Source organism: Geotrypetes seraphini, chromosome 2, assembly GCF_902459505.1.
Source record: "Geotrypetes seraphini chromosome 2, aGeoSer1.1, whole genome shotgun sequence".
Lineage (NCBI taxonomy): Eukaryota > Metazoa > Chordata > Amphibia > Gymnophiona > Dermophiidae > Geotrypetes > Geotrypetes seraphini.
In genome coordinates, this window is record NC_047085.1 from 224,578,192 (window position 1) to 224,595,847 (window position 17,656).

Sequence of the window (17,656 nt, forward strand, 5' to 3'; positions counted from 1 at the left end):
GCCCTTGTGGTTTCTTCTGTCAAAGGAAGACCAGCATCTTTTGTTGTTTCTCCAGGCATTCTTCTATGAAATTTGATTCTTTTTTCTATGCCAATGTCCATGTCCTTACATTTTGTTGTTCCATAGTTAATGGCCTTCTCCACAATTTCTGTGCACATGTTTTCAAGGAACAATTTTAAAGCTTGCAGTTTCACTGTACATTGTTCAAGGCTGATCCCGGCTGTTTGCAAATATTTTTGTGTCTGATTAACCTCATGTAAAACTTCACACCAGAAAAAGAAATAACACAGAAAAGAAAAATCACATACAGCTTACGGCATGCACTGCTTCATAATGAGCATTCCATCTTGTCTGGGAAAGTCTATTCACTGTTATACCTACATTCTACAGCATTTCCTATCGATGAGTTGAGACTGAAAAGAATGAATACACTTTTTCCAAAGTTCCAAGAAAAGTCACACATGAAGAAACACTTCCAAAAGAGTGAACTCCACAAAGGTTCAGAGAATGATTTGCACAAGGCACAAATAAAGCCTTGGGATTAATTTCTTTGATTTTTGCCTGAACACCACCGTGAATGCCAGCCATAGTTGCAGCGTTGTCATAGCCTTGACCACGACAGAGGTTTATATCCAGTCCATCACTATCCAGTTGTTTCAAGATCTGTTCCGTGAGTTCATCAGCAGAATTCCCAGAAATAGGAAAGAAGCCCAAGAATGATTCCTTTATTTCAACTTTATCATCTTCAGTATAGATATATCTGATCACTTCACACATTTGATCAGTGTGTGAAACATCAGGGGTGCTATCAAAAAGAATGCCAAAGTATTTTGCTTTTTTAATATCTGCCACAATTTTTTCTTTGACATAATTTCCCAGAAGATGAATGAATTCATTTTGAATTTTTGGAGATAAGTATAAACTCAATCTGCTTTCAGAAGGAATAGCATGTTTGATTTTTACAAAATGTTCCTTCAAAATTGGGTCATAATTTGATAGTAATTCTATCAACTCCAAAAAATTTCCTTTGTTTGTTGATAACATATCCTCTCTGTGACCACGGAAAGAAAGGTTTTGTTTAGCCAAAACCATAATTACATCCAAACAGGATGTAAAATGTCTCTCCAGTATTTTCTCTCTTTATCCATTTCCACTTCATGAATTCTATCAATAGTTTTTTGGAGTTCCAGTCCCCTTGCCAAGGTCTTTCATTGTTCTAAGCAGAAGAGATGTTGTTCTGATCGCTCATGTTCAGGGACTTTAGGATTTAATTTCCACCAGTTTTTAAAGCCAGTTACAAAGCCTGATGTTCCAGCTGTTGTCTCACTATCTGCAAACAGTCGGCAGCAAAAACAAAACAAGCAATTTTTTGATTTTGAATAAACCATCCGGGTAAAGATTTATAGAACCATGAGGTTGTTAAGTGTCGACTGAATCCTTTGCTCTTTTTTCCTTCTCGCAGACTAGCAGAGAAAGGTCCATTTTTATTCTGAAAAGGTTCACTTCCCTTCTTAACCAGGTTAACTCTCAAGTCATCTGGAACTGGTACTGGCAAAGCAGTGATATCGCAATAAAGTAAAATGTCATGTGCTATTTCTTCAAACTCTTGGTCTTTACTAGCATCCCTTTCTTCTCCACTGTTATTTTTATGCTGTTGGTGTTGACTCTTGCTATCAATTAGATTCTCTTCCTCAATATCAGTGCTTATAGATGATGATTCACTATCTTCTGTCAGTTCAGTGTCATCTGAATCTTGCGTTTCTACTACAGGTATTTCGGATGTGCCAGCTTGCACTTCTTCAGAATCTTCTTCATTACCTTTATGCGATGCTGAAAGCATTACATATTTCAACATAATCCAGATATTGATTCAATCGCCTCCCCTTTTGCTTTTTTAATTTTTCTTTGTTGAGCTCCATATGGTCTGTACGTCAGTTGCTGCCTTCACAATAATCCAAATGACTGTGACTCTGTGAGTTCCTGCAGTGGTGTTCAGCAGCACTGTCAAAGAAAGGGGGGAAAATCCACAATGACAGAGTTGATTAACATAGTGTTTGAGAAGAGATGAAGCAATGGTGGAGAGTACAAGGGTCAAATAGCCTGAACATTGCTAAATAAATTGGTAAAGACTGAACAGAAATGGGGAGGGGAGGGGTGTTAAAGTTATTAGATGATCAGAGAGGGGAAGAAGTAAAGGAGGAAAAATTAGAATGAACAGTTAGAGAAGTTGACAAGATCAAGGCAGTGGCCATTCTGGTTAGTAGGGATAGTGGAGCATATCTGGAGACTGAGTAAGAAGGTTAAAACAACAAACTTAGAAGCAACTTATAATTCTCTTCCATTTTTGTTCCCATTATAAAAAAAACACTGATAAGTTCCCAGAAAAAAAAATACATTAAAATAAGAAGTGAAAACATAACATAACATAAGAATAGCCTAACTGGGTCAGACCAATGGTCCATCATGCCCAGTAGCCCATTCTCATGGTAGCCAATAGTGCTGCCCGATTCAGAGAAAAATATTTCAATTCGATTCGATTCACCCCGTTGAATAGATTTTTCGATTCGATTCAAATCGATTCACTGTTAATGACACAGCTTTTTAAGTTTAAACAAAGTACAACAATAAATTTCACAACAACAATAAATCTCACAAAGTACTTAAAAAAAATCACATTTTTCCATTAAAGCAGTTCTGGAGACATTTGCTTGAACAGTCTTTTTTTCCCAGTCCATAAGCAAGCAATATGAAAAAGATTTCCTTAATTATCTACTCAAACATTTTTGCTATTTACTTTCATTGTACCTAGACTATTATTCAGTAGAAAAAATTTAGTTTGTTCAATCAAGCAGAACATTCACTCATAGAAGTCCAATATCCAGACAGGATTTGATTGAACAAACTAAATTTTTTCTATAGTTTAGGTATAATGAATAGCAAAAATGTTAAAGCCACACAGAAAAGCAATAAAAGTCACTAGGTTCTCCGAGTGGGAACAACCTGATGTCTCAGCACTTGAGGAAAAGACTACGTAATAATGTTTATAAGATAAATCATATAAATGATTATACTGAAGCAGGGTGTCCTCAGCGTGAGAGGTAAGCGAGAGGAGAGAATTCTCCAGCGCTTTACACAATAAGGCACAAGCTAATCACCCTCTGCCTGCACACCATCATAGGACACCTCACGTGTGCTCAAATTAACCAATGTGATAAATTAAACAGTGATATACAATTGGTCAATCACACGAGTGCAAGATCAAACAGGTTGTTCCTACTCAGAGAACCTATTGACTTTTACTGCTTTTCTGTGTGAGTAGATAATTAAGCAAATTTCCGATAGCCTACAGAAATGATTCTCAGCTTCCATCCCCAGCCCCCAAGACTCACCAGCCCCCCTGCCAATGTATTTACTTACTGCCTGAACTGGATATTAAATCGCAGGGAATGAGCCAGCCAAAACTAGTATTTGTTGCTGCCGAGTGCCGAGGTCTGCTGCACGAGGTCCGCTCGCTCGCCGCTTGACTCTCCCACTCCTTTCGTTTCTTCCAATGTAACTTCCGGTTTCGCAAAACCGGAAGTTACATTAGATGGGAAGAGTCTGGCGGCCGGCAGCGTGAAATAGCCCAAACTCGTCGATTCACCTGATTTGAATCAGTGAACCGATTTGAATCGTGAATCGGGCAGCACTAGTAGCCAATCCAGGTCACTAGTACCTGGTCAAAACCCAAAGAGTAGCAACATTCCATGTTACCGATCTATGGCAAGCAGACGCTTCCCCCATGTCTTAATAACAGACTATGGACTTTTCCTCCAGTAATTTGTCCAAACCTTTCTTAAAACCAGCTACGCTATCTACTTTAACCATAACTTCTGGCTACTTCATTATTAAGCTTAGATCTTTCCTGCCAAACAGAGACTTTGCTAGATGTCAAATACAGCACAAGGTAACTTCACAAGGACTTAGCTGTGCAGGAAATGAATCTCCTCATACACCCACCATATAGTGCAAAAATGTGCAAAGGTCTGTTTTTTTCTTTCGATCACTACATAGCCTAATGCCACACAAGCAGCGCTGTTACAAACATATTCTGGAGGTGAATGCAAAGGTTAACAAAGTTTCCTTCCTTGGACCAGAAGGAGATACTGACAAACCACTGAAAGAGATCCCAAAATAACTACCGAGGAACAACACCCAAAGACCCACTCAGTGTGTGAACCAGTTGAGTGGAGTGGACTAACTGGGGGGTGGAAATGGGCCGGAGTTTGCTCAGTTGAATTTCCCAGACAACCTCTTCCTCTCAACACATTGACATGCTGCCACCACCACCACCAACACTAGGAACACCTCACCGGGTAGGCCAGCAATGCTTATAAACTTTATAAAACACATTATTATATTTTCTTATAAAGCACATATTTTAACTGAACTCTCTGACATCCTCAGCCTTTCCATTCACAAAAATAGAAGGAAGAAAAGTTCCCATTTCCTGCTGTCTCATGTCCCCGGCCTATACAATATTTTTCTTCTGCAGACTCTACAAAAATCTGACCAAATCCTCGTTTCTCTTGCATTATAAAGTACTGAGGATGCCATCTCTCCCCATTCCTAGGTCCTAAAGTCTAAGGCAGGAGCGCAAACTAGGGCTGCCAGATTCAGGAAAAAAAATTTTGATTCGATTCAGCCTATTGAATTGGTTTTTCAATTCAATTCAATTTTCCTGCCCAATTGCCCAGGATTCTTTCAAACATCCTGGTGGGTTTATTTTATACCTTTTTCACCCCCTTTGGCTTCTCCTAACCACACTGATGCTGTGGTGTAAACAAAATAAAGAAACAAAAAGGACTTTTTCTCTCTCTGTTAAATCCTAGCTCATGTTTGCGGTCTAACACCAGCTCTGGCAGGATACACTTTTCAAATCTGACATATTGTAATCACAAAACAGAAAATAAAATTAGTTTTTCTACCTTTTTGTTGTCTGGTTATTTTTCAAATCTTGTTGGTCCAAGGCTCTGGTTGTCTTCTGATAACTTGCTTGCAAGGGTCGCCTTCTTTCTTCTTTCTCCGTGCTAACCATCCGTTTGCCATCTCTGTCCTCCCCTTCCATTTCCCTTCCCTCCCTCGGAGGTCTGGCATCTTTCCTTTTTTTCATCTCCATCAACAGATTCACCTGTTCTCAACTCCCCACCACCCCAGGGTCCACCATCTCTCCCTTTCTGTTCCCAACTAGCCTTCTATCCAGTATCTCTATCCCCCTCCACACCATCCCTTGTTTCCAAGTTCTCTCCCTTTCTGTTCCTTCCCTCCCTAAATCCCATTATGCACCATCTCTCTCCTACTCCTCTGTTTTTAGACCCATTATTTCTAACCCACAAAGTCTGGCATATGCACGTATCTTTGAACCCCCCCCCTTCCCTCCCTCCCTCCCTCTGTGTACTTCTACACCAGGACCCCCTCCCCTGAAGGTCTGTCCCCCCTGAAGGCCTGCACCCCCAAAGGCCTGCACCCCCCAAAAAGACTGTACCTCCCACCCAAAGGTCTGTCCCCCTTGAAGGCCTGCACCCCCCCAAAGGCCTGCACTCCCCCAAAGGAGTGTACCTCCCCCGGAGGACTGTACTTCCCCAAAGGTCTGTCCCCCCCAAAGGCCTACACCCCACCCCTGAAGGCCTGCACCCTCCCCCCCTCCCGAAGGACTGTCTAATGCAATCAGATAAAGGTGTGGGAGGCCAGAGGGGAAGCCGGACACTGCAGCACTTTCCAACTGACCCTCCCCTCTCGCCCTCTAAAGCAGGAGCCGGCTAGCAAGAGGAAGCTGCCGATTCTGCTTTAGGGGGCGAGGGGGGAGGGTCAGATGATGAATCAGGATTCGGGAGGCCGATTTTGGGGGTTTTTGAATTGATTCGGGCAGCACTAGGGCAAAGAAACTCCACGAAACACCACCAAGCAGCTCAGCAGCGCAGCAATACTCACTGTCAGTTCAGATGCTACTTGCAGTGTCGCACACAGCTTGGGCTCCCTTTCCTGCTTCCACCCCGCTGGAAACATGAAGTTGGTGCCGAAAGCGTGCCAACATTAGAGCGCACCAAGCTCCGATGGCAACGGGGGGGGGGGGCGTGGGGGAACGGAAGGTAAGAGAGAGGGCTCAGGCTGGATCACTTCAGGAACTCGCGAAAGCCTTGGAGTCGGGCCATGAGCAGGGAAGTTCCCGGGCCATGACTCCAAGGCCAGGGGCACCCCCATGAGCTTGCACCTGGGGCGGACCACTCCCCCCCCCTTGGTACGCCACTGCCTGTTTCCAATAATAGCCAACCCAGGTCCCAAGTATCTAGCTAGATCCCAAGTAGTAAAACAAATTCTATGCTGCTTATCTTATGAATAAGCAGAGGATTTCCCCAAGCCATCTCAATAATAACATAATATAACAATCTGCTTCTATACCGCAGTACTGTGAAGTTCTATGCGGTTTACAAAAGCAAAGTAGTTACAATTGGATGAGATGTCCTAGTTGCCTAGATACTTAGTAAACAAATACGTTTTCAAGTGTCTCCTGAATTCTTGCTAGGTGTCAGAAATCGCGATCAAGGTCTTTATCCCAAGATGCTGCCTGATAGGATAAAAGGTGATGGTGATATCTTTTGAATTTACACCCTCTGATGGATGGGAAGATAAATATTGCATGTGAATGTCTAATATGTTTACTATTGACAAATGAAAACAAATTCGCAAGATAATTAGGTGCAAGCCCGAACATGGTTTTTTAGCAAATAGAAAGCACAAACATGAGAGTTGACTCTAGTTCCTCCACTGAGAATCCAACTAAAATAAAAGACATTGTGGAAAGTTGATGTTCAAGATGAAGGCTTTATTAAAACAACTTGGTAATCCACATGAAAATGTCTAGGACCTAATACACTGGGAACATTGGACTCAGCACGGTCTGTGTTATGAAACTACTGTCTCCCTCAGGGGTCCCTGTCGGTCTATGAAAAAACTTGTGGACTAGATATAGCCGTGTGACACACGCTCAACATCACGAGAGACACCATATTGCCTATTGACAAATGAAAACAAATTTGCAAGATAATTAGGTGTAAGCCCGAACATGGTTTTGTAGCAAATACAGTCAAACTTAAACTGCACCCGGGTTTCTATCGGCAGCCAGTGCAATTCACGAAAAAAAGGAGGGTTTACAGTTTTCTAATCATGTTGGTCCTAATCTCTAATTTCTGCTTTCCTCTGTCTTCTCTTAACTCTCTTGTAAGAGTCTCCCCTCTTCAATCCAATTCCATCCAGTATCTGTCCCTCTCTTTTCTTCTTCTCCCACCCCCTTTTCCAAGCCTAGCATTTTACCCTCCCTTCTGCTGTTGGTTCAGCATTTCTCCTCCTCCTCTTCCTTTTATCCATGCAGTTTGGCACAGTGGCATAGTGAGGGTGAGTGGTGCCACTCCCCTGCCCTCTTCTCTGCCCCCCTCGGCTTCTTTCCAACCCCCTCCCTGCTGTGTGCACGTGCCCCTTCTCCCATATCTTTTTCATTTTCCAGGTGCGAGCCACAGCATGAACTTGCTGCCCACAATGTGTGAGCTATCCTTCTGACATCACTTCCTGGGCACAGGGCCCTGAAGTGACATCATAGCGAGGTGACACTGACACAGGCAGCAAGTTCATAATGCTGCTCGCGCAGGGGAAATTAAAGAGGTACGAGGGAAGGGGCACACATGTGTGGTGGGGGGGGGGTCAGGAAGGAGTGGGGGTGGACAGGAGGATGGGTGCCTGCGCCCCTTACAAACACTGTGCCCAGGCAATCTGCCCCCTTCCCCACACTCCCCTTACTATTCCACTGGTCTGGAATCTCTCTTAGGGTTACCAGATTCTCCGTTCAGAAAATTCGGACCCCTTAGACTCACCCCCAGACCTGCCCAGTTCCACCCATCATACCACCAATCCCACCCTAGCCCCGTCCCAACCCCGCCCCTTGCTGCCTGCTCTGGTCGGGCAGGAGGGCATCCGCGCATGTATGCATGCGAGGTGATGATATTATGCGCGTTGCCCTTCTGCCTGGCGGCGATTTTAAAGGAGGCTTTTCAAAACCCAGACAAAGTGCTGGGTTTTGAAAAGCCGTCCAAGGAAATCCGGACATCTGATATCCTAATCTCTCTCCATTCTCTCTCCCTCCCCCACACTCTGGCATCTCTCTCCCTTCTTTTCTTCCCCACTACCCACAATGCAGTATCTAGCCATTTCCCTTCCCCCAGGGTCCTTCTAACTTATCTTATTGCCTCCTGCAGCAGTAAGGCATGGACCTTGCCTCTCGTCAGAAACTCAAGCCTTCCCTTTGCTGTATCTTGCCTACCCCTGATTTAACTTCTTATTTCTGTAAGGGCAGGATGCAGCAGAAGGAAGGCTCAGAGAATGACTGGAGACAGCAAGTCTGAACTGCTGTTGCCAGAGAAGATAACTTGTAACCCTGTTCTCACTTATAACGTCTTGAGCACCAGCTATCTCTTTGGGTCAGGTACCCTGACCAGGATCTGATTTTTGAGCTGGGCACAGGCCAGGGCCAGACTTACTTCGGTAGGCTGGATAATTTCCCTGGTGTCAAGTCACTTTACCCAGTCTTTTACTTAACTGAAATAAATCATGCTGAGACTGATGAAAAATTGATAACGTGAAAATCTGAATTACAGGTACAAACTTCCAAAACTATTTACAAAAGTCTCTCAAAGCAATTCTCCAGACATATTTCCAGTACAAAGTCATACTAGTCAATCCCTCTTTGTGTTCCCAATCTCTTCACAACAAACCCTTATGTGCCTGCAGTGATTCGTTCCAGGTTCTATCCTTGTTCCTCAGCCTGGGGCCACTTTTTTTGTGCCAAACTGTAATCCTCAGTCTGGGCTCCACTATTTACTCTTCCTTGAACCCAGTTCTCTCCTGGCAACAGTCTTGAAATGAAAAGTCCCCTTGATTCTTCTCCTGTTCTCACCCTCTTCCTTCATGCAGGTGTAGGGTTTATCAGATTTTACATCAGTAAAATCGGGACACCTAGACCTGCCCCCAGGATTGCCCAGTTCCAACCATCCTCGCCCCATTACGCCCCAGGTCCACCCTGAGCCCCACCCCCAGCCCTGCCGACGCTGCCTGTTCAAAAGGAGGACATATCCGGAGAAATCCAGACGTCTGGTAACCCTAGGCTGGGGCCACTTCTTCCCTGCCAAGCTGAATTAAATACACCACAGTATTGCAATCTGGCAATTCCACTCAGATCTTTACCTCCACAGGCTATTGAGATTCCTAGGAATCTCACTCAGTACTCGGGCTCTGGGGGGAAATCAGGATAACCCAAAGCCCCACTTTTCAACACACACTTTTTATCCCCTTTACCAACCGCCTCCTCCAGGCTGGGTCCTCCAATTCCACCCACTTAAAGAGTTCTTAAATACATATCCCTTAGAGTCTCCCAGAAGAATCTCCCACCCCCTACTCTGCAGCAGAGGCATTTTTCTGGGAGTTCATATTAGTTTGAAGCATCTGGGGGAGGGGGGGGTCAGACAGAGAGATGCTGGACTGTGAGAGGAAAGAGATAAGATATGCTGAACTGCAGTAGTTGAGCAGGCCTCAGCTACTGTATTTGGCACAACTAAATCTACTATGTTTGTATTTTGGGCTGGGCCTTGTCAATGGCCAGATTTCTTTCTCAATTCAACTCTTAAAAAGAAATGACTTTTTTAAATTCCGGTTTGAGGGGTCTGACAGCAGCCAGCCTGGCCATATAAAAACCAGCTAGCTAGCAATCCTATTTAGGTTGGATGAGTACAATAGGATGAGTACAGCTGATTTCCAGCTATCCATGTGCAATTTTGCCCCACTCAACTAACCCAAACAAATAGACTGAACGCATATGGACTTTCTGTACATATATTTTGCAGCTGCTAATTTTCAAAGGGAAAGAAGTGTATTGTCTTCATTTGCAAAATCTGCATTAAGCACAGTTAATAGCAGATAAGTAGGCTATTTGAAAATTGGCTCCTATGAGTTCAAAGAAAAATCTGCCAGAAGTTGATGTAATAAAATTACCCTTTCAAAATAATTTTGTTAATTACCATCTTCCTCAAAGATCTTTTCATTATTAAAGGGAAACATTGTGTGTTATCATATCTCTACTTTCATGGATATGACTTTGCATAGTTCTTTTCATAGACAAGAAATCTTAAAAGGTTTCTTGTCTTTCAGCAAAGATGAAACGTGTCAGTTCAATCAATAAAATAATTCAGGAAGTCTTTGAAAAGAGGACTTACTTGCTTAAAATACATGAAGGTCATCTTCACTCTGCAATAGTCAATGAGAAGTAGTCATTTGTTATTTTTAAATAGCTTGTCATTTAGCTATTATGAAGATGAATAACGTTTGTTATTACCTAATAATAATCCTCTTGATTACTGACAAAAGCCACTTGCAGACACCTTATGTGCTTAGCTTGCTTTCAAGATTGTAAATGCATTTTCATTAAATTTTGTAAACAAAAATGATAAGTGTTGTTCTTTGCAGCTACAGACTAGTATGCAAGATATCCTTCTATACTAGACATGTTATAACCACAATGGTCTTATATGCTGAACCACCAAAGTTCATGGCCATGGATTAAATGCAGCTCCGTGAAGGTTGATTTTTGGAAGCCAGCTTTTCTGAAGAGAGTTAAAGCTGATTCATTTAGAGGAAGGTCTAATAGTTTGAACTTGGACTAGATTTTGGAGCGTCCAAGAGTTCAATTCAGAGCAGATGGAGCTGCTCAAGAATGACTGCATTTATATTAATTTTGTACACTGCCTTCTGTGATTTCGTCACGGGTGAATTCTGCTAGGCATCCAATAATAAAGTGTTTTAAATCAGGATGTTGTTGAAGACTCGCTTCCTCTCTCTCCTTACATCCACATCATTAATTTTGAAGCACAAAGCCAATTAAGTGATGTCTATCTAAGGTCTGTTAAATGAATCAAGATGGCAAATATGCAAGATAAGATTTATGAAGCTTTCACTTCTCAGAATATACCAAATGACCAAAATATTGAGTGGCACACAACAAAAGCTCAAAGGTTCCACCACAGTTAAGGGGAATCCAAGAGAACAAGAGACTGTGGAGCACAATGTTCTTGACTTAATATTTATTGAAAATCACTAAAAGCAAGTCAATCAACTGTACAGTTATAGTTACAGTTAGTTTATTTGATATACTATATTTCTTAAGAATTGTAGTCAAATCAAGGTGGTTAACAAAGTTAAAAACAATGGGTACAAGATAAACAAAAAACAACCAGACAGGGGAAAGACCGATATTGTAAACAAACTGGGACAAAAGGATATTCAAGGATGGTGGTGGAGACAGAGACTGTGTCTGAATTCAAAAGGGCCTAGGATAGGCACGTGGGATAGAAAGAGAAATAGTTACTGCAGATGGGCAGACTAGATGGGCCATTTGGCCTTTATCTGCCATCATGTTTCTATGTTTCTATGATAGATATAAAAAAGATGGGTATAAATGAAGGTAAAATAGTCCCTTCAAACTTAACTTTGAGATTACCGGCAGCAGCGGCAATTCACACAGAAGGAATCCACTCCAGGTTTTTATCTTCTCCTCCTTCTACTGACAGCTCTGCTGCCCCCTTCAGTTTGTACCAAAGCACGTGATAGCCCTATATAGATAGGGGTATGGGGAGACTCCCTGAAATACGTGCAGCGCCTACACAGGAGAATTTTATGCCTGTTCCATTCGATTTTGTTTTTTTCCAATCTGGTTTTTTGATATTCTATGTACCATCAACCGGGAACCCTGAGGAAGAACTGTTTTTCGAAACACGGACCAGTTTTTGGATTTTTTTATTATACAGTACTTATTTTATGTATGTTATACATGTTTTTATGATTCTTTATTAAATTCCTGTACCTTGTAATTTTACTGCAGTTTTGGTTTTGTTTTCTGACATTGCAATGGAATAATTCAAACTTTGGAATAATCATACCAATTGGAAACATTTATAGAGTTCAAACATTCCCCAATGTGCTATGCAATAGATTATTGTTCATACCCTTGAGGCTGACTGACATCAAAATCTCAGCTTTGATTTGAATTGTCTGATTGAAAAAGTAGGCAGGGTGGGGCTCCAGAATGACATACCTATCTACTAGAAAGATATTAGCAAGGTAAGAACCTACCATAATTTTTGCTCCATTAGACGCACCTGACCATAAGATGCACCTTAGATTTAGAGGAGGAAAACAAGAAAAAAAACATTCTGAACCAAATTCTCCCTGCCAGGCTCTGCACCCAAGCCCACACTCCTTGCCAAGCTCTGCACCCTGTCCCCCCCTGCCAGGCTCTATATCCTGTCCCCCCTCTGGTAGTCTGGTGGTAGGTCGGGACAGGGCAGGCAGGGACAGGGGAAAGGGCAGGCAGGCCTAGTGGCTGGCAGGCAGGTAGGGACAGGGCAGGCAGGGACAGGTCAAGCAGGCAGGTAGGGATGGGAAAGGGTGGGTGGGTAGGTAGGTAGGCAAGCAGGCCTCCCCCCTCCCCCAGGTAGGCAGTAGGAAATCCCCAGCCTCTCCCTCCTCCCTCCCTACCCCCCAGGCAGGCAGGCAGCAGGCAGGCCCTGGCCTCTTCCTCCTCACCCCTCAGGCAGGACCTGGCCCTCTTCCTCCTCCTTGCCGCCCCCCACGTATACCATTTAAAAAAAAAACTTCTGGACATGGTGCCTCGCTGAGAGCGGCACACAAGGTTGGCTGCCTGGTTCCACTGCTTCCTCTGAGAACTTCTGGCTGCCTCCTCTTCCATTCTCTCGCGTAGTGATGAACCAGGTTGCCTGCCTGGTCCCGCGCCGCGTCCCATGAGAACACAGTGGCATGGGATGAGAAGTGGCACAGGACCTGGCAGGCAACATGGTGCGCCACTACATGAGAGAACGGAAGAGAGTTCTCGCGGGTAGCGCGCGGGACTAGCCAGGAAACCTGGTGTGCCGCTACATGAGAGAACGGAAGAGGAGTCAGCCGGCAGTTCTCAGAGGAAGCAGCGGGAATTAGGCAGCCAGCCAGCATTGTGCACTGCTGTTAGGGAGGTAGGGTGCCGCGTCCAGCGAGGGAGGGCGGCCGCATTAAAATAAGATAACAGGGGGGGGGGAAACTTTGGTGCTCCATAAGATGCACCCTAATTTCCACCCACTTTTGAGGGGGAAAAAAGTGTGTCTAATGGAGTGAAAAATACAGTAATCTCTTTTTCTAGTGTAATAGGTTTGCCATTCTGGACAGTAGAGACACACAAAATGTTCAGTGGTCTTCGTCATAAGGTGTGTGGGGACAGACTTAAAGATCTCCATCTGTATGCTTTGGAGGCAAGGTGGGAGAGGGGAGATGTGCATGAGTTGAGTTTCTTTCATTTGAAAGGAAACTGCAATGAGAGGACAAAAGATGAAGTTAAGAGGTGATAGGCTCCGGAGTTATCTGAGGAAATACTTTTTTATAGAAAAGGGTAGTAGATACGTGGAACAGTCTCCCGGAAGAGGTGGTGGAAACAGAGACTGTGTCTGAATTCAAGAGAGCCTGGGATAGGCACGTGGGATTTCTCAGAGAGAGAGAGAGAGAGAGAGAGAGAAAGAGATAATGATTACTGTGAATGGGCAGACTAGATGGGCCATTTGGCTTTTATCTGCCATCATGTTTCTATCCAGATTTTTGTTTCCACTTTGCTTGTTTGTTGTGTTCTATATTTCTGTGGGACATTTTGGTCATTCCTTTTTTAATTTATCAGCCTGCCTTGTTCATAGCAGTCTTTTTTGAATTTTTTCTGGGGGGAGAGGATGGCCATCCCATTCGCTAACACCTCTTTCCCCAAGACTGAGTGCCAAATGAGGAAGAGAAAGGTGGAGACTGCCTTCGGGGGGTATCCAGCTAGGTCAGGCCCTGGACCCAGAGATGCCACAAGGGATCATTACATAAGAATAGCCTCATTTACTCTTTTTCTCAACCCTTTGCCTTAAAATCCATTTACTTTTTCCCTATTCCTCATCGAGATCTCTGTTCATAGATTCCCCCTCCCCCATACTTCACCTCTTCAGCATGGATGCAATTTTAAAATATCATTTTGGAAGTGCAGATAAAAAAATTACGTTACACATTAAGAAAGGTGAAAAGCGTACCGAAAAATTGCCTGCGTGGTTTAATAGTGAGGTGAAGGTGGCAGTCAAAACCAGAATGCCATCTTTCAGAAAATGAAAAAGAGGCCATAAGGAGGAAAATAGGAATGAGCGCAAGCACTGGCAAGTTAGATATAAAATAGTAGCAGACAGGCCAAGGTAGACATTAAAAGAGAAGCTTTCCATAGAGGCAAAACTAATTCGACATGCTTTTTAAGTGCTGGGGAAATGCATTCATTAGTATTCATTGGGTGCCAAGCAAAACAGTAGAAGCTGTACTGACAAACAAAATTACAGACCATAAAGAGACACAGCTTATTCAGAATGAATCAGCATGGGTTTAGCAAAGACAAGTCTTGCTTTACCAATTATAATTAGATTTTTTTTTTGAAGTTGTAAACAAACATGTTGATAAAGGTGAGCTAGCTGGCATAGTACTATATATTTGATTTTCAGAAGGTATTTGATAAAGTTCCTAATGAGAGAATCCTCAGGAAATGTAAAGAAAGAAATGTCCCAAAGTGAATTGCTAATAAATAGAAATAAAAGAAAAATTGGAAAGTGGCTAAAACATATCATAGTTGGCAGATAAAGCCCAGCATGGTTCATCCAGTTAAAGGCTGTATTTGCCACTCGGTGCAGGTTACCTCCCCTCCCTCCACCATTGTCGTTTATGGAGTGGAAAATGTCATTTAACTTTTGCTTTAGGTGGAAATGCTCTACACTTAGATTTCATTTTCTTGCCATTAAGAACCCTCAGTGCTTATCCCATGAATTTTTTTAATTCAATCATTGTTTTTCTCTACCCCGGGAGAACATTGAGTTCACCTTGAAGTTTCTTGAGGTGATTTTTAATGTGTCTTACATTTGAACCCCAAACGCAGACAATTACAGTTAAAGTTTTTAGATTATTATGGAAATTCGGATGTATTAAACTTTACTCCTGACACATTCCATTTAATTGTTCAAATGATAGTACTCACCAACTTTGATTATTGTAATATCATTTTTCTGAAAGGCAAGGATGCTGTTCAGAAGAAACTTCAGACAATATTAAGTACAGTGGCACGAATGATATACTAAGTTTTGAAGTTTGAAAGGGTCACACCTCTGTTCTGAAGCTACATTAGTTCCCTGTGGGATCTTGTTTAATTTTTAAGTTAAGATGGCACCGATTCAGTTTATGAGTTAGGTTCCTTAACATACTCCACCTATATATATTATATATATAATTTTCTTTCCTATTTTGAGAAATATAAATCAGATGACTTGAGGAGGGGTCAAGGTGGCTAAGAAACATGGGACATTAGTAATAACATCAATGGGGATTGCTCCAATTAGCGCGCTGGCCTAAGTGAGGGGCCAATTGGGAAAAGGAACCTTGATGTTACACATTGTCGTTTTTGGCAGTTGGGCAGTTTTTGCTGAACCTGGATACGCTGTTAGTCGAGTTAATTTCTAATCTGGAAATAGTGTGTGCAAAGCTTGTTGCTGGGCTACTGGTTGCTCTGGGTTTGAGAGTAGAATTTTCTTTTTTTGGAGGGGGGGAGTGTAATGAGTCATTTAGTTTTACTTTTAATGGAGAGTTGAAAGGGGGAAGGAACTGACAGGAATTTTAATTTCTGGTGGGGCATTTTGTTTATACATTTAGTGTGGCACCAAACAAGATGGCCATGGAGGGGCAAAAAGTGTGGGGCAATATAATAGGAATGGCAAACAGGTGGCTAAAAGACCAGTTCATTTCGTGGAGGGGGTGTCCTTGCAGTCAGGTTCTCCAGATAAGGGGAACTCATTCAGGGTTAGGGGTAGGCCGAATGGTAAAATGTCCTAGAAGATTTAAGTACGTGATCACAGGCCTCTTCCTCAGTTAGTGATGGAGCACATTGGCAGGTTCCAAGAGTATCCACTGCGGCATCATCCTCTAATCCAGAAGTTGCTGTTGCAGATATTTCAGCAGGTGATGAGAATGACATTTTTGCTGGCGAGTCTGATGGTGACTGTGTAGCTGATATGAGTAGAGGCATGGAGAAAGGTTCACTAACGGGATCAGAGGAGCGGGCTAGTACTAGTGCATGATGTAAACAATTACGGGTCAGAGGTTTTTGAAAAATTTATACAAGGTCATAAAACCTATGGATTTAGAGAACAAAAAGAGAAAAAATAAAGGCATAAGCACTCTTACACCCTCTTCTATTAAACTTCAGTGCGGGGAGCCGCGCTGAATGGCCCATGCTGCTCCCGACACTCATAGGAACTCTATGAGCATCAGGAGCAGCGCGGACCATTCAGCACAGCTCTCTGCGCTAAAAACTGCTAGCGCAGTTTAATAGAAGAGGGGTTATTTATTCTTTAGACCCATCTTCTGAGTCAGAATGTATTATAAATTTAAGGGGTAGAGAAGGTATTAGGGGTAGAGGGGGTGTGCTGTTGATACCCAGATGTCTAGACAACTGCATACTTTGTGTTCTATTACCCATTAAGATACCCAATAATCCCAGAAACTGAGGTATAAGATTTTACAAGGTAAATACGTCAACTTATTTGATTTATTAACTAAAGACACCGAGGCTAGGAGGGAAAGAAGGGTGTTGAGGCTAAGAATGATGGGGAGAAGAATAGAACTTAAACTTCTAAATCCATTTTTTATTGGACTTTGCATCTCCATATCTATGCCAGTGTTTTGGGAGGTGCAAAACCTGTTTTATATCTAGGACTTAAAAAATTATCCTGGTTTAATTTTGCAAGCTTATAAGATGTTTAGAGGATGGGCATGGCTTAATTATGATGAGCAGTTTCGTATGAGTTTGGCTAAGGACAAAGCAAGCTTTGGGGATTTTAGAGACATAGACGTTTGGTAGACCAAAATGACACCAGCAAGGTCTTGGCAAGTAAAAAGTGGGTTGTCTGTGGGTGGTGTATTGGATTTAGTTGTTGGGAAGACTTCAGCAGTCCCAGTGGCAGGGCTTTCACAGCCTTTTAAAACCAATAGGAGGAAATAATTTTTTACTCAGAGAACAGTTAAGCTCTGGAACGCATTGCCAGAGGTTGTCTTAAGAGTGGATTGTGTAGCTGGTTTTAAGAAGGGTTTGGACAATTTTCTGGAGGAAAAGTCCATAGTCTGTAATTGAGAAAGACATGGGGGAAGCCTCTTCTTGCCCTGGATAGGAAGCATGGAATGTTACTACTTTTGGGGACCTGGATTGGCCACCATGAGAATAGGCTACTGGGTTTGATGGATCTTTGGTCTGACTCAGTAAGGCTATTCTTATGTTCTTAATGAATATAGTCCAACCGCTGAACCACACATTAGATAAGTACAACACTATAAAGAATATGTGGTTGATAGTATCTTAAAAGCTAAGAGAATTAAATTGAATAGTTGAGTCTGGACCGGTGAGGAGTGTACACCAGTTAACTCCCCGTCAGGAATGCTTACCAATGTGGGACGGAGGAGGGTGTTTTCTGAGGTCTATGACAAA

General features: G+C 42.7%; 1 protein-coding gene across 1 annotated transcript; it reads right to left on the reverse strand.

Annotated features, from left to right (window-relative positions):
* Window positions 1–396: 396 nt before the first annotated feature.
* On the reverse strand, window positions 397–1,840 carry LOC117354854 (zinc finger MYM-type protein 1-like). The gene is given in 3 exon segments (XM_033932822.1): window positions 397–1,112; window positions 1,115–1,390; window positions 1,393–1,840. Coding segments are annotated over 3 exon segments (1,440 nt in total).
* Window positions 1,841–17,656: the final 15,816 nt, after the last annotated feature.